Source organism: Megascapheus bottae, chromosome 7 (genome assembly GCF_031878675.1).
Source record: "Megascapheus bottae isolate mThoBot1 chromosome 7, mThoBot2.hap1, whole genome shotgun sequence".
NCBI classification, from domain to species: Eukaryota; Metazoa; Chordata; class Mammalia; order Rodentia; family Geomyidae; genus Megascapheus; species Megascapheus bottae.
The window spans coordinates 59,385,199-59,403,098 of NC_143515.1; the positions used below are offsets into that span (position 1 = coordinate 59,385,199).

Here is a 17,900-nt window from a genome sequence, read left to right on the forward strand (position 1 = left end):
TGCCACTTAAGCCACAGTGCCACTTCCATCTTTTTCTTTGTATGTGGTTCCAAGGAATTGAACCCAGGGCTTCGTACCTGCTAGGTAAGCACTCTACCACTAGGCCACTCTTCCGGCAAATCTATAATTTTATCCCAGTTAACAGCAAAAAGCTTACAGTGAAGGTTTGGTTCAAATGATAGAGTTCACAGCTCAGTAGTAATAAAGTTACAGTTCATGATTTAATAATAATTAGTATCTAATAAGATGAAATAGATCTTTATGATCATAGTCAAAGTTACCACAACTACATCTTGTCTCTGACAAAAGTATAATATAAAAATAAGTCATTTTTATGCCACAAAGGAAGTCTTCAGCAAATACACTACACTGGAAGTTGATGTTTATTTAGTACAGGAAGTGTCTGCCTTCGTCCTGTTGTCTTACTGATCTCAGGAAAATTTGGCTTTCCTTCTTGTCCTCACTACTCTCTATGTTTTTCATAAAACTCATACCCTAAGGTTTGTTTTAGTAAAGACTACCAGTAATTGCTATGCCATAAGTTTTAAGATATTTCACTCTTTCACCCTCTGTCTCTGTCTCTCATACACTCATATTCTCTCATTCTCTGTTTCTGCACTATTTGAAATTGGACCTGGGGCCTCTGGCTACTCTGCCACTTGAGTCCATCTCCAGCACCTCCAGTACTTTTTATGTTTTTTTTTTTATATATATATAAAGGTGAATTTATTGGGGAAGTAGATGGTGAACTGACCGGCCAGGGACACAGTGCACTCTCGGGAGCTGACACTGTGACCCTGAGCAGCTCTCACGCTGGCTTTTTAAGGGCAAAACCCATGCGGTGGAACCTGGCCACACACAGGTGGCCAATGGGATAGTTACAAACACAGAGGGACCATAGCCAGCTCCAGCCACACGCAGGCAGCCAGTAGAGTTACAGCCCAGTGTTTGAATTTCCCTATCATCTTAGTTGGAGTTGGCTGTACAAATTGGGCAGGTCTCCACACAAAGCAGGCGCCCCCTCCACCCAAGCAGATATCTCTCCTCATGGGGGGTGGGGATAAGGTCAAGGTTGCCCATCCCTAGAAGGGCAAAGGTGGCTGGGCTGCTTTACCATTGTTGACCTTCCTCAATGGGGCGGGGAACTCTTAGGCATTCAGGATGGTGCCAGTCTCTGTTCCCCTTATCACTCCCCTCTTTGCTTTGAGCCTAGTCAAATCCTTGACTTATTTACCTCAGTACAAATGGGATTAGGGTTATACTGGGTGATACGTAGGATCATCAGTTTTATAACTCTGATCCTCTTTTTTAAACTAAGGACATCATTACATGGGCCAATCAACAGTAACATTAAAATAATCACCAGTGGGCCAATCGTGGCTGAGATTAGGGAAGTTGCCCAGGGGGACCAGTTGTACAGCCTCTCATAACATCCTTGGGACCCCTGTCTCTCCCTTTCTTGCTCATCTAGTCTCCTTTTTACAGCTGCCAGGCTTTTATTATTCCAGTGTGGTTCACCCAAAAGCAACATTCTTCTCCCAGGGCGACACTCAAACCTATAGGTACAATATATCTAGTCCTCTTCTGTTCTGGAGGACAACTTCAACTAGGGACCCCAGTGAGTTCTCTGGGAGTCTGAAAGTCCAGGATCCTCACATGCTGTCTTCATCTAGGAGTGATGAACCCAGTAGCTCTTTCACAGTGGTTGGAGTGTTGGGAATCACAGTGTAGGTTCACATGAGTGCCACGGTACTGGAAACCAGACAATGAACATATCCCCAAATCAACTTGTAAGGCCTGTAAGGACTGGATTGAATCATGGTTAACAGTGCCAGCTAACACATGGCTTGGGGGGGGGGGCAACAATTGTTATCAGACTCGGGCAGACAGCATTCTTTGGTTTGGAGGGGCATACAGTGTGCCCTCTCAGTTCTGCACCCAAGAAAGCCCTCACAACTGGGAAGAATGCGTCAAAACTTAACAGTCCCTCAGATGAGCACAAAGAATAGTTCCACATCAGTGTACCAATCCTGACCCAGCTTGCATCATGGCTAACTCAATTACATACCAATTCTACTTGTAATCTCCATTCTTAAGATATGCTCATACCATCTACTACATACAGGAACTCTAGGATTTTACCAGCTACTACATACAGGAACTTTAGGATTTATCTTTCTCCCTTTTTGTAGAACAATCATTTAAGACAATTCTTTCCAGATCCTTTCTTATCCATAAGAAACCATTTTTTTTAATTTTCTCAACGCCTCTCTCAAAACCTTTACAGAGACAGTCTCATATAAAAAGGTGAATTTATTGGGAAGGTAGGTGGTGAACTGATCGGCCAGGGACACATGCAGACTCGGGAGCTGATACTGTGACTGTGGTTTTGTTTTTGAGATGAGGCATTACTAACTTTACCTCCAATTCTCATCCATTCTGTCTCTGACTCCTGAATAGATAGGATTACAGACATGTTTTAATATAACTTTTTCAGTATAATTTTATTTCGTATGTTGCCATTATTAATTCCTTTTTTTTTTGGTCAGTCATGGGGCTTGAATTCTGGGCCTGGGCGCTGCCCCTCAGCTCTTCAGCTCAAGGCTACCGTCCTACCTCTTGAGCCACAATGCCACTTTTGGTTTTCTGGTGGTTAATTGGAGATAAGAGTCTGACAGTCTTTAGTGCGCGGGATGGCTTTGAACCTCGATCCCCAGATTTCAGCCTCCTGAGTAGCTAGGATTATAGGCAAAAGCCACAGCGCCTGCCTGCCTTTTTTTTTTTTTTTTGACCAGTCCTTGGCAAGCCAAGGGCCTGAGCACTGTCCTTGTACTTTCTCAAGGCTAGAGCTCTACCACTTGAGCCTCAGCACCACTTCTGGCTTTTTTTCTATGTATGTAGTACCGAGGAATCGAACCCAGGTCTTCATGCATGCTAGGCAAGTATCTACCACTAGGCCAAACTTACAGTTGCTTCCTCATTTGTATAGAGGAATCTGAAGTTGTGCTTAAATGTGTTCACAGGCATATGTTGTGTTTGTAACAACACTGGGTGGTCAGTGGTTGGAGCGTAGCTTTGCTACATTCTTGTCCCACGTACTTGATCTAGTTTCCCATCCTCGAGCAACACAAACACACGTGGAGGCTGTGTACTCAAGGCGATGTGTGTCCTTCATCTTGAGAGCCACTGTGGGCAGTTTGCTGGGTGAGAAAGCCCAGATAGCAGCTGCCAAGGAGATCTGCCAAGCTATTGGGAAACAAATGAAAGCAGTAGGTAAGAGGAGATCTTTTTTCTTTTTCTTCTTTTATTAAGGCAGTCTTGGTATATAACCCAAGTCAGCTTCAAACTCCGAATACTCCTTTCTTAGTCTTCGGGGTGTTAGGATTCTTTCTTGACTGTTTCCATAATAATTCTTTTGTTTGTTTGTTTGTTTGTTTGTGATGGGACTTGAACTCTGGGCCTGGGCTTTGTGCCTGAGCTCTTCAGCTCAAGGCTAACACTCTACCACTTAAGCCACAGTGCCACTTCCTCATAGTAATTCTTCTTGGAAACTTTTACCTTAAAACAGTGTATAATTGTTGTATAGTTTTCAAGTTTAAATAGATTTTCTTAGTTTATGTCTCTGGACTGTTTTCATAGTAATTTTTACTGGGTAACCTGTTATTAAAACAGTAATTATAGTGGTTTTACAAATGTGAATATATCTACATACAGATATAGATATATGATTAGAACATTTTCTTTCTTTCTTTCTTTCTTTCTTTCTTTCTTTCTTTCTTTCTTTCTTTCTTTCTTTCTTTTTTGTCAGTTGTGGGGCTTGAACTCTGGGCCTAGGTGTTGTCCCTGAGTGCTTCCGCTCAAGGCTTCCGCCCTACCTCTGAAGTCACAGCTCCACTTCCAGTTTTCTAGTGGTTAATTGGATATAAGATTCTTATGGACTTTAGTGCCCTTGCTGGCTTTGAACTGTGATCCTCAGATCTTAGCCTCCTCAGTAGCTAGGATTACAGGCGTGAGCCACCAAGCCCAGCTCTGTTTTATTTCTAGTATGTGTACTGATTTTATAATTCTCCCGAAATGCAGTAGCACATTAGTTTTATCTTCAGGGAAGAATATATTGTGATCTTTCTGCTTGGAGTCTCTTGTTTTATAAATATATATTTTCCCCTAGACTTGATGGTAGATACAATGAAAATTTAGAGAGGAACAATGATAGATGGATATTAGTCTCCATAGGATATATTGTGAAACCATAGTAATTAATGTTTATAAGACAATCTTTTTTTGTTTTAGTTTTATTTTTTTCAATTGACAAAAATAATACAAAAGGGATACAGCATACATTTTAGTAGATGTTAGTGTTACAGTGATCAGATCAATGTAGTTAGCTTATGCATGACCCCAGGCATTGAACATTGTTATTTTTGTATTAGAATATTCAATGCCCTCTCTACTAGTTATTTCAAAGTATACAAAGTATACAACTAATTGTTGTTAGCTATATAGTTATACTTATTACCTTACTATAGTAAGGTATAGGACATTGTAGACATTATTCCTTCTATTCAAGTATACACCTGTAAAGAAATCTAAGAAGTGTCATTGTTATTATAAGTGTTATAGTTATTGAATAGCTGGTATACTTTTGGCATTGTCAAGAAGTCTTTAAACAGTGGTTAGTAGTCAATGCCATACTTAGTTATTTAAGGTCTTCCCTAAGCAATAACTGCATAGTTTTTTTTTTTTCAATCCTAAGGTATCAAGTGGTTTTAATAAAAGTACAAATTGTGTAGACCAAAAAAATAATATCACAATTCAACTCATCAGATCCATGATTTTGTGTTTCCAGAAGCAGTAGTGAATGATACTAGTAGTGAAAACAAATCCGGAGCAGCGGATATTGCAGCAAGCCAACATGTGATGGTCTGTGCTCTCCAGGAGCTCGGGAGCCTGGTGCAGAGTCTGAATGCTACAGCCTCTCCTCTTATTCAGGAAGCATCTATAGGTACAACGTCCAATCATTTGCCAAAACCCTTTTACACCATGGTTCAGGTCATATATATGATTGGTATTTGACTCCTGATTACTTACTTACTAAGTAAGTAGTTTAGATTATTAGGTTAATTTTCACTGTGATAGGAAATACTGAATTAAATAGTGACAAAGTCTGGGAGAAAAATGAACTGTTACGAGTCTTTTTTCTAAGAATTGATTAAAATCTGCTGATCTGCTGAAGATGTAATTTTACATCAGCTTTTAATTTTATTGGATGCACTTGTACATTGTTCTTTGTTTATTTAACCATAAATGTGGTGTTTTGGCAAAGCTATAGAACAGTGAAATAATGGTGATTATTATTTTAGTGGTTATGTCACACCCATAACCTTCGGTTCCTGAGTATGGCATGACATTCTGAGGATTTCTTTTTAGGACTTTTGGAGATTGTGACTTCGGTGCTTCTTCACCCCAGCATGGCTGCCCGGCTTGCTGCTGCTTGGTGCTTGCGCTGTGTGGCTGTGGCACTACCCTTCCAGTTGACACCATTTCTAGACAGGTGTGCCGAGCGGCTCAACAACTTAAAGACTTCACCTGAAGCTGTTAGTGGATACAGTTTTGCAATGGCTGCTTTGTTAGGTGGAGTTCATCAGTGTCCTTTGGGCATTCCTCATGCCAAAGGAAAGGTAAGGCAGAGGTCCTAGATGTGTGAATAATCTCAAATGGGCTGCAGTCTTTACTGGACCACTGCTGTCTTCAATGTCATCAGTTTTATTTGGTAATGTAGGCCATAATATTAACAGACCCTAATTAAAATTGGATATTTAATGCTGATAAGGAAATGTAAGGGGTTTCCCCCCCCCCCTGGGTCTAACATCATGTTGTAACTTTTTCTAGAGGGAAAATAGCCTGTAGTAACTATTTAAAACTCAGAAATGCTTTCTTAGGATTTTGTTTTTGTTTTTCCTTCAGTGATTAAATCTTGCTAGGTTGCCAAGTCTGGCCTTGAACTCCTAGATTCAAGTTATCTTCCTGCCTCAACCTATTGCGTAGTAGCTGGGACTACAGGTCTGTGCTCCTGTGCCCAGTGTTATTTTCATTTTTAGAAATAAAAGTTAGCAACACTATATTCAAAGATGTAGGAGAATATGCTATTACCCTTGTTTAGTATTTTAATTAAAAATTAGGTGGTTTTAAGACCAGAAGTTTGTCCTAATGGTAGAGTGCTTTTCTTTCTTTCTTTTTTTTTTGTCAGTTGTGGGACTTGAACTCTGAACCTGGGGACTGTCCCTGGGCTCTTCAGTGCCAACTCCCAGGAGAGTGCTTTTCTAACATTCACAAAGCCCTGGGTTTTTGATTCCTCAGTACCATATACACAGAAAAAGTTGTAAGTGGCGCTGTGGCTCTCAATTGGCAGGGCACTAGCCTTGAGCAAAAAGCATCCAAGGTCAGTGCCCAGGCCCTGAGTCCAATCCCCAGGACTGCCAAAAAATAAATAAATCAATAATTAGGTGGTTTTAGTTTACATAAAACTATAAAAGTATATTGCAACTAGATGTTTTATTTTTTCTTCTTGGGAAATTAGTCCGAGCTTCATTCATTCTTGCAAGTTCCATAGTTAATACTTAAGCACGCCATGTCTCTTTATGATATAGTTGTGATATGATTATCCTTTTTTTTCTGTCTTTCCCACAGCATTTTCATATTTGCTTTGATGTTTCACTGTTTTACTTAGGTTAATCTTTATGCTTTCTCTATGCCCATTTCAGCTTCATGAACTGTCTTACAGTAGAATTATTCACCTGTATAAAACTTAAGTCTAGGGCCAGGAGCGTGGCCTTGTGGTAGAGTGCTTGCCTGGCATGCACAAAGCCCTGGGTTCTATTACTGGGTACTATATACACAGAAAATGCCAGAAGTGGCACTGTGACTCAAGTGGTAGAGTCCTAGCCTTGAGAAAGCCCAAGTACTGTGCTCCAGCCCTGAGTTCAAGCCCCATAACTAGAAAAGAAAACTTAGGTCTATTTGTTTAGAGGCCCATTTAAAATTCAGACTCTTTCAACTCTGCAGGCATGGTGGTATATGCCTATATTATCAGCACTCTGGAGGCCAGAGGATTGTGAGTTCAAAGTTAGCCTGAACTACATTGTGAGATCCTATATCAGAAGCACAGAAAACCTATTTTCAGTGTCCTTGTACTAATATATTACTATATCCGTAGTACTCTTTGTCATTTAATCATATATTTCCATCTACTTTTTATTTTTATCTTTCTATACAGAGAAAAATTTTCTCATAAGATTAAGGACAGGTGCTTTAATTTATATAGTCTTGTCAAGAATGAGATAGGTGACCCTACTGTTCCTATCTTAACAATGACAGAACTGAAGCAAAGAGGTTAGGTCATTCTGGGTCAGTGTCAGGATACACACAGAGGAGGCAGGGCCTAGAACTACTCTAAACATTGCACCATTCTGGAGGTTTTAATGTTGACTTTGAAAATTTGTTGACAGCAATATCATGAAAAGACTACTTCTTTTGAAATAAAGTACACTAGTTCTCTATTGTCATATTTGATTTCTTCAAGTTGCTTAGATTCAAATCTAATTGTAAACTTCTCTTGAAGATGGTAGTTAGTATTGCTGAAGATCTGTTACGAACCGCTGCCCAGAACAGCAGACTGTCCTTACAGCGTACCCAAGCAGGATGGCTTCTACTTGGCGCACTCATGACTCTAGGTACAATTCTATCTGACTATTATCTTACTGTGTTATTGTCAGTGTATATAAAGTAAATTTAATTTTTTAAATTAACCGTCACAGTCCAGTCTTTGAATGAGATTGTAAATAATAAGGATGTTTCCCTATCATTTGGCAGTACCTTTTCTATTCTATGGTAATTTCTATGTAAGGATATTTAGTGAGAAAGTTTTTACCAAAGCCACCTTTACTAAAAGAATAGCTGTTAACCCAGGTGCTGTGGCTCATGCTTATAATCCTAGCTAGTTAGGAGGCTGAGATCAAGGTTCAAAGCCAGCCCAGGCACAAAAGGACCTGAGACTCTTATCTTCACTTTACCTCAAGAAAACGGGAAGTGGGGCTTGGCTCAAGCATAGGGCAGTAGCCTTGCGCTGAAGAGCTCAGGGACAGCACCCAGGCTGAGTTCAAGCCCCATGGCTCACAAAATAAATAAATAAATAAATAAAAGAATAGCTGTTAACCATTTGGTATTTTATGAACTTAATGCTAATGAAAAGAGTTGAGGAATATGGGAGTTGGCATGAGGGGTGAGGAATCCCAATTCCTAAATGAAGTCTTGATTTTAAATGAATGAGAAAGTCACATTTAAATGGTTGGTGCTGCTTTGGGAAGCTGCTCTTCATGTGCTAAACTTGCCTACGTGCTATGATAAATCTTAGCTATGGGCACAGTTAAGCATGATCTGTAGGACAGAAATACATACGATTGTAATAAGCTATGTCTACTCTTCAATTTACATGTCTACTTGCTATTTAGAAAGTGTGTGACTATGCTACAAAGCTGCTCACTAGTCTAAACTTCTCTCTATGGGAAATTATACTTTAGCCTTATTTTCTAAAGAAAGTAAAGTTTTATATTTAATATGTAAGTGGTATGGGTATGTTAAATGAATTTTTAGCAATGTAAGTATAAGTTCTTAATGCTTAATATATTCCCTTATAATTAATTATCTATACACAGACCTTACAGATTGTGTCTCAAGTAGATTTTATTATTTATTTTAGTGTAATATATGTAACCTACTATTCTGATATAGTTGCACAATTTTGAATTGCTTTTTTTGTATTTTATAATTAACACTAAAAATATGGGTACTTTTAAGCTGACATTTATTAAAGGATATTTTCTATGTTTCTTGAATAAAAAAAAGATTTTGAGGCCAGTACTGGTGACTTATATTTGTAAATCCTACTCAGGAGGCTAAGATCTAACATATCTGTTTGAAGCCAACCTGGACAAGAAATTCCATGAGACTCTTATCTCCAATTAACCACAAAAAAGCTGGAAATGGAGATATTGCTTAAATGGTAGAATGCTAGCCTTGAGCAAAAAAACTCAGGGACAGTTTTTAGCCCCAAAATTCAAACCCTAGGACACAAAAAAAAGAGAATTCGAAACTCACGTTAAATTTAGAGATTTAAAAAAAAAGAGTGAAATGTTAAAGCCTATGTGAAATTCACTTTTTTATGGGTTTTGTTTGTAATGCATGCTATGTGCTTACAGTTTTGTATTCTTTATTATTTTGGTTAGGACCATCTGTTGTTCGGTATCATTTGCCCAAGATGTTGTTGTTATGGCGAAATGTTTTCCCTCGTTCTTTAAAGGAATTGGAGGCTGAGAAGGCCCGAGGTGATTCTTTTACCTGGCAGGTAACTTTGGAAGGTCGTGCTGGAGCTTTATGTGGTAAGAACTTGAAAGTATTGAACTTTTAAAATGTCATTGAAATGCTAAAACATTTGCAAATGAAGGATAATCACTTTTCAATTTTATTTTAATATCTAATGATAAATCCACACACTTTTAGATTTAGAAAGAAGCTCTATAGATAGCTCTAATTTCCTAGTAATAGAAGGTATTTCAACCAGCTGCCTGGACTCACAACTGTAAGCCTACCTACTTAGGAGGCTGAAATCTGATGGCGATTTGAAGCCAACCAAGATTGTTGATTTTGTTTTGTTTTGTTTTGTTTTTTGGCCATGGGGCTTGAACCCTGGACCTGAGCATTGTTCCTGCAGTAGGTAGGCTAATGTTCTACCACTTGAGCCACTACACCACTTCCAGTTTTCTGAGTTAATTGGAGACAAGAGTCTCAGTGACTTTCATGCTGGGCTGGCTTTGAACCACAATCCTCCGATCTCAGCCTCTTGAGTAGCTAGGATTACAGGCGTAAGCTACCCGTGCCCAGCTCAGTCAAGATTTTTATATCCAATTAACTGCCAAAACTAGCTGGCCGTAGAATTGTGATTCTAGTGATTGAGGGCTATCCTTGAGCAAAAGAAGCTCAAGAATAACACCCAGGTCCTATGTTCAAACTTCAGACTGGCACACACGAAAGATAAAGTATTTCAGAAAAAAAAAATTGGGATTACTACAGTTACTCCGTTTCTAGTTAGTCTTTTCATAATGGAAAAATCCTCTTGTTCTTTCTGCATTGTCATCAAATCAACAAACTGACTCAGTGGTATCATCAGCATTGTACAAATGATGAACACAATTGCTTTGTGTGCATGTCAGCAACTTACAGTAAAGGCTCAAGCTTCACTTCATTTGGTAACAAGAATTCATTAGGTATCCTTGTTTGTTTTGGATGTCTCTCAGGGTGAAAAATACTTTTCTCTAACTGGGAGAGAGAGGTATGAAGTATGTGTGGCAGGGCAAGGCGGCAGCTGTGCTCTCACACATCGGAGAGGTCTTTTGGTCTTAGCTCTATTGCTGAAGAGACAATAAGGATATTTCCTCTCACTGGTCCATTCCAGTTCTGTCTTAAACTTGAATTCTTTGTAGTCATCTAAATTCCCACTTATGCGAGTTTCCTTAACACAAATCTTTTCCCACTCTGTCTGTGAACATTCTTCAGCTGTCTGTAATGATTTTTCTCTGGAGTTGTTGCCCATGTTCCTTTCAATTTGACATGATTTCAAAATACTTTGTAATTAGAATAATATTTATAACATAAATGTCCTTATATAATTTCTAAAGTTCAGTTAGGTTCACAAAAGCTGCTGTAAATCTGATTTAATTATTTTTTTTCCTAGCCATGAGGAGTTTTGTTGCACATTGTCCCGAGCTCCTAACTGAAGATGTGATTCGGAAATTAATGACCCCTATTGAATGTGCCATGACTATGATGTCACAGTAAGTAAACAATTATGACTTGATACCATCTTGTTTTATGTATAAATAAATTAAAATATCATTTAGGCATATTTTATACTTTTAGAGTGTTATGTAGAAATTATACAAAACTGAATTTTTGCAAAAATGACTATAAAAATTGTATTTATGAAAAAAAGTGTTTTTTGTTTGGTTGTTTTTGTTTTGTTTTTGTTTTGGTGGGTCATGAGGTTTGAACTTGGTCTGAGCACTGTCCCTGAGTTCTTTAGCTCTAGGCTACTGCCCTATCTTTGAGCCAAGCCCCACTTCCCATTTTCTAGAGGCTAATTGGAGATAAGAGTCTCAGATTCTTTTATGCTCAGGCTGGCTTTGAACCTTGATCTTCAGATCTCAGCCTCCTGAGTAATTAGGTTTACAAGTACGAGCCATCACACGGGCTAAGAATTGTATTTGTGGTGTAAATTAAAATGTAACTGTAAGCCTAGGGCTGGTGGCTCACACCTGTAATCCTAGCTATTCTGGAGGCTGAGACCTGAGGATCCTAGTTCAAAGCCAGCCTAGGCAGGAAAGTCTGTCAGACTCTTATCTCCAATTAACCACCAGAAGACCTAAAGTGAAGCTGTGGATCAAAGTGGTAGAGCACTATTCTTGAGGAAAAGAGCTCAGGATCAGAGCATAGGCTCTGAGTTCAAGACCCATGTCTGACCAAAGCCCCCTCCCCCCAAACTCTCTGCGTGTGTGCGTGTGTGTGTGTGTGTGTGTGTGTGTGTGTGCATTTTAATGTTTCTGCTGCCAGTGGTAAATATTATAAAATGAAGTGCATATGTGTGATACTTATCAGTGTACTTTGGCACTACATCAATATATTGCCAAACAGTAATAAGTAATGCAAAGCTGATGTTAACTGTGCTTTTGCTATTTTAGCATTCCATCTGTAATTAAAGCCCACGGAGCTCATCTGAAAGCTAGTGCAGCAATGGTCCGTTTAAGACTTTATGATATCTTGGCTTTGTTACCTCCAAAAACTTACGAAGGTAAATAAAATTTGCAGTTTCTGATCAAAATTCCTTATGCTTTTCAAGCTCCTCATCCTATTAAACAGTCTGACCAGTCTCCCATGGAACCAGCTTAGAAAAAAAAGGCAGCTGTTGTACAAAATCACAAGTAAATACTCATACTTGTCGAGTTTTTCCATGCCACGCCCATTTTTTATATTAGTTCTGTGACTAAAACTCAGCTTATAAATTGATGGAGAAGAATCCCAGACAGAGTAACTTATCTGAGTCAGAGCTAGTACGTAGCTGAGCTTGAATTGAGATTTAGCTGATTTATCGTCAATAGCTGAACTTTCAGTTCATACCCTTAACTACTTCATATACATTGTAATATAGCCTATAATTTTGGAGTCTGAAGGGAGACTAGAATATTATATAAAACATTTACATCAAATAACCATCTATTTCTCTGTAGTACAACTATGCCTGAGAATTTTAGTAGCTCTGGTTCATTTGTGCAACATTGGACAATAAGTAATAAATAATGTCATGTAGCATTTATTGTATTTAAGATAAACTGTCTTCTGTATTTTTTCCATAAGGCATATACAATAATAAAACAGTGACATTTTATATATTAAAAACTATTAAAATGCTTAATATATTTTCGCAAGTATTAAATTCCTCATGCATATAGATTTTATTTATAAATAGTAACAAAACATTAAATGGTAGCTCAACTACCTATGCAACTGAGAAGAGGATCATTTCAACCAAAGGAATTCTGGTCATCTTGGAGACTTAGTGGGACCTCCATTTTCTGTTGGCGTGGGGGGATGTTCCTGAGGCTTGAACTCAGTGGCTGCGTGCGTTTTTTTTTTTTTGCTCAAGGCTAGCTAGAACTCTGCCACTTGAGTCACGGCTCCACTTCCCCATTAAATGGAGATAACAGTCTCATGCATGGGCTTTTCTACCCAGGCTAGTTTAGAACTACAATCCTCAGATCTCAGCCTCCTAAGTAGCTATAATTATAGGTGTGAGACACCAGTGCCTCCCTGAAACACCATCTTAAAAACAAAAAAAGAAAGAAAGAAAAAGATGGGCCAGGAGTTTGGCCCAGTGGTAGAGTGCTTGCCTAGCATGCATGGAGACCCAGGTTTGATTCCTCGGTACCACATACATAGAAAAAAAAGCCGTAAGTGGTGCTGTGGCTCAAGTGGTAGGGTTCTAGCCTTGAGAAAACCCAAGGACAGTGCTCAGGCTCTGAGCTCAAGCCCAGGACTGTACAAAAAAAAAAAAAAAAAAAAGGAAAAAAAAAACAGAAAAAAGAAAAAGAAATTAGAGCTGAGAGCATATCTTGAGCACTTGCCTAGCAAGTATGAGTCACTGAGTTCATACCCTTACCATTAAAAAAAAAGATTTTTTTATTAGAGAATTTATTAACGTTGATTTTTACATCATATTTTAAATGACAAGTTTAACAAACAAGTGTTCAAGGAGGGAATCTCTATTTACAATCACTGGGACTTAGTTTTTAGAACCTAATCAAAATTAGGCTAAGGGTTTGTATGTCATAGAAACATATTAATTTATGAAATAAAAACATTATGTCTATTGAGTCATAGGTTTTTATGTCTATATAGTTATGTTTATATTTCCATTACCATGTCCATAGCTTTGGGTATGCAGATATTGAGTCCTTGCTCTTGTACTCTTTGGATTTAATAGCCACATATTAAGGATACCATGCACCTTTTGTTCCTTAGGTCTTGACTTGTCTCATTCAACATGATTTGCTCTAGATTCATCCACTTCCCTGAGAATGCCATTATTTTATCTTGTCTGTTGGCTATGTAGAATTCATTGTGTATATATACCACATTTTCTGTATCCATTCATCTGCAGTAGGGCATCTGTATTGTTTCCATCACCTGAATAGTACAGAGATGAACATAGCTGAGCAGGTGTCCTTATCATATGTTGGGTTATGATGTTCAGGATAGGTGCCCAGAAGTGGTATAGCGGGATCATAGGGAAGGTCTATTTTTAGTTCTTTAAGAAACCTCCACACTGCTTTCCAGAGTGGCTGAACTAGTCTACATTACATTCCCACTAGCAGTGTAGTAGGGTTCCTTTTTCTCCACAACCCTGCCAGCAACTGTCATTGTCTGAGTTCAAAATCTTGGCCATTCTTGTTGGGGTAAGGTGGTATCTTAGGGTTGTTTTTATTTACATTTCCTTTATGACCATAGATGATGAACATTTTCTCATATGCTTTTCTGCCATTTTAATCTCTTCTTCTGATAAGTCTCTTTTTAGTTCCCTTCCCCAGTTAGTGAATGGTTTATTGGGTTTGGGGGGGATGAGTTTCTTGAGTTCCCTGTAAAAACTGGATATTAAGCACTTGTCAGATGTATTGTTGGTGAATATCTTTTCCCAGTTGGTTGGCTGTCTCTCTACTTTTGCAACTTGGTTTTTATCTGTGCAGAAACTTTTTATTTTTAGGTAGTCCCATTTATCAAGTCTCTCCAATCTGTTGTGACCCTGGGATTCTGTTTAGGAATCTTACCTGTGCCTTTGAGTTCAGTGTCTCTCCTACTTTATCATGTACCAGTTTCACAGTTTCCGGTCTTACACTGAGGTCTTTGATCCACTTTGAGTTAATGCATGTGCATGGTGAAAGGCTAGGGTCAATTTTTAGTTTTCTGCATGTGGCTGCCCAGTTTTGCCAGTACCAATAATTGAATAGACTGTGTTTGTTCCACTGTATATCTTTGGCTCTTTTGTCAAATACAAGTTGCCTATAGGTATGTGGTTCTATTTCTGGGTCTTCTATTCTGTTCCAATGGTCTTCTGGTTTGTTTTTGTGCCAGTACCAAGCAGTTTTTGTTATTATGGCTCTATAGTAGAGTTTGAAGTCTGGTATTGTAATACCACCAGCATTGCTCCTTTTGCCTAGAATTGTTTTGGCTATTCTAGGTCTTTTCTTGTTCCATATGAATCTTTGGATTATATCTTCTATTTCCGTAAAGAATGTCTTTGGGATTTTGATGGGGATTGCATTGAATTTTTATATCAGTTTTGGCAGTATAGCCATTTTCACTATATTGGTTCTCCCTAGCCATGAGCATGGGATGTCTTTCCATTTCCTAGTGTCCTCTTTAATTTCTTTCATTAGGCTTTTATAGTTTTCATTGAATAATTCCTTTACATCTTTGGTTAAGTTTATTCCTAAGTATTTTATTCTTTTGGGGGCTATTACGAATGGGATCATTTTCTTGATTTGGCCTTCTGTTTGTGTATTTTTGGTGTACAAGAAGGCTACTGACTTCTGAAGGTTGATTTTGTATCCTGCCACTTTGATAAAGTGGTTTATTAATTCTAGGAGTTTGGGAGTGGAGTTAGTTGGGTCACTCAAGTAGAGGTTCATGTCATCTGCGAATAGGGATAGTTTAATTTCTTCTTTCCTTATGTGGATCCCTTTGATGTCCTTTTCTTGCCTTATTGCTCTGGCTAAGGGTTCCAACACTATATTGAAGAGAAGTGGAGAGAGTGGGCATCCCTGTCTAGTTCCTGATTTTAAGGTGAATGGTTCCAGTCTTTCACCATTTAGTATAATACTGGCTGTAGGTTTTTCATATATGGCTTTCACTATTTTGAGGAATGTACCTCTTATTCCTATTTTTTCTAGTGCTTTCAACATGAATGGATGTTGTATTTTGTGAAATGCCTTCTCCTCATCCAGAGAAATTATCATATGATTCTTATCCTTAGCTCTATTGATGTGATGTATTACATTGATTGATTTGCGAATGTTAAACCAGCCTTGCATCTGTGGGATGAAGCCCACTTGATCATAGTGTATGATTTTTAAAGTTTGTTTCTGGTTTCTGTTGACTAATATTTTGTTGAGGAGTTTTGCATCTGTGGTCATTAGAGAGATAGGTCTGTAGTTTTCTTTTTTTGTTGGGTCTTTCCCTGGTTTGGGGATGAGAGTAATATTAGCTTCATAAAATGAGTTTGGTATTGCTCCTTCTGTTTCTATTTCTCGGAAGAGTTTCAAGAGTATAGGTGTTATTTCATCTTTAAACATCTTGTAGAATTCCGCAGTGAATTCATCTGGACCTGGGCTCTTTTTGGTTGGCATTTCCCTGATTGCTTCCACAGTTTCGTTGTAAGAAATTGGTTTGTTCAATTTGTTTACCTCATCGTTTTTCAGTGTGGGTAGCCTATATTCATTTAAGAAATCATCCATTTCTAGTAGATTTTCTTGTTTCTTTGAATATAGGCCCTGGTAGTACCTATTCATTATGGACTGAATTTCTTGGGAATCAGTTGTGATTGTTCCTGTGGGGTCTCTAATCTTATTTATTTGAGTCTCCCCTTTCCTAAAAAAGATTTTTTAACAACAGAAAATAAACGCTTACTTTATTCTTAGTAAACATGTTGTAGTTTTCATGAAAATTATTATTTTTAATCTGATTTGAAGTTTTGCATTTTAGGATCTTTCAATGCACTTCTTAGGGAACTGGTGGCAGAATTCACTTTGACTGACAACTCAGCCAACACAACTACCTCCCTCCTCCGATCCCTCTGCCACTATGATGACAGTGTTCTCCTCGGTTCCTGGCTGCAAGAAACTGATCATAAATCAATTGAAGACCAGGTAGTAAGCCTTACAGGGAGATGATATGCCAGAATAAGCTAAAACAATGGTCTTATTATAGTTTGTCATTTAAAAGAGAGTATCACATACTAAAGTTTAATTTCCATTTAAGTTTCTTAGATGCAGATAGAATCATGATGGTAAATGAAAAAGAAATCTAAAAAGCTATGGTGAGAATCTGACAAATTGTCTTTATTCAGCATTCTTTGCTTTTAGATACCTTTTGTTAGCTGTAGAAAAATTAACAGGTTTATGGAAGTGGCTCTGTGGCTCAAGCGGTAGAGCAGTAGCCTTGAGCTGAAGAGCTCACGGACAGCACCCAGGCCCAGAGTTCAAACCCCATGAATGACAAAATATTAAAAAAATGAATAAAAATTAATGAGTTTTTGACTGTTGTTTTTATTCATTAACTGGTATTTTATGACTTGAGCTTTGTTTTCAGCAGTTCGGGGAGGAGTGAGAGAGTGACTAGACTATGAAGTTATCACCTATTTTGTCTAATGGGTATATCATTTTTAAGTGTGCTTTTTAAAAAGATAAATCCTCTTGTAAGTATTTTATGTGAGCTTAGTTATTTCTGATATTTTGTTTACACATTGAAGTAGGTTGTATAAAAATGTTTTAAAATGAGGCTGAGAGTGTTGCTTAGTGGGTATAGTGCTTGCCTAGCATGCATGAAGCCCTGGGTTCCATTCCCTGGTAGTACACGCAGAAAAAGCCAGAAATGGTACTCAGGCCCAAACCCTGAGTTCAAGCCTTAGGACAGGCAAAAATAGCTTTAAAATGAACACAGCTTTTCTTAAAACCCTATATAGTGTTACTGATAATGAGGGGTTTTTTTTTCCCCCTCTTTTTTTTAGTTAGTCCTGGGCACTGTCCTTGGACTTTTTCAAGGTTAGAGCTCTATCACTTGAGCCACAGCACCACTTCTGGCTTTTTCTATGTCTGTTGTACCGAGGAATTGAACCTGGGTCTTCATGCATGCTTGGCAACTACTCTACCACTAGGCCAAACTACCAACCATGACTTTTTTTTAATGGCAAAATTGTACTTATATTTAAAGATGTTTAGAACAATAATTAATTTTTTTCTTTTTTTGTCAAGGAATGGAAGTCCAACTCCCTATCGGAGATATAGATAGATAGATAGATAGATAGATAGATAGATAGATAGATAGATATATGTTGGTTTTTTTTTTTTGCCAGTCCTGGGTTTGAACTCAGGGCCTGAGCACTGTCCTTGGACTTTTCTCAAGGCTAGAGCTCTGCCACTTGAGCCACAGCACCACTTCTGGCTTTTTTCTATGTGTGTGATACCAAGGAATCAAACCTGGGTCTTTGTGTATATTAGGCAAACTCCTGGCCCCACTATATG

General features: G+C 38.3%; 1 protein-coding gene across 1 annotated transcript in view; it reads left to right on the forward strand.

The window, feature by feature from the left end:
* The window catches only part of Heatr5b (HEAT repeat containing 5B), an 85,207-nt gene that overhangs the window by 17,151 nt on the left and 50,156 nt on the right, over positions 1-17,900 (forward strand). Inside the window, exons 8-15 of the mRNA XM_090337153.1 lie at positions 3,024-3,273; positions 4,847-5,002; positions 5,428-5,678; positions 7,619-7,730; positions 9,282-9,434; positions 10,787-10,886; positions 11,790-11,899; positions 16,363-16,526. Of these exons, the coding sequence (XP_090193279.1) occupies positions 3,024-3,273; positions 4,847-5,002; positions 5,428-5,678; positions 7,619-7,730; positions 9,282-9,434; positions 10,787-10,886; positions 11,790-11,899; positions 16,363-16,526 (1,296 nt within the window). The remainder of the gene's footprint in view (positions 1-3,023; positions 3,274-4,846; positions 5,003-5,427; positions 5,679-7,618; positions 7,731-9,281; positions 9,435-10,786; positions 10,887-11,789; positions 11,900-16,362; positions 16,527-17,900) is intronic.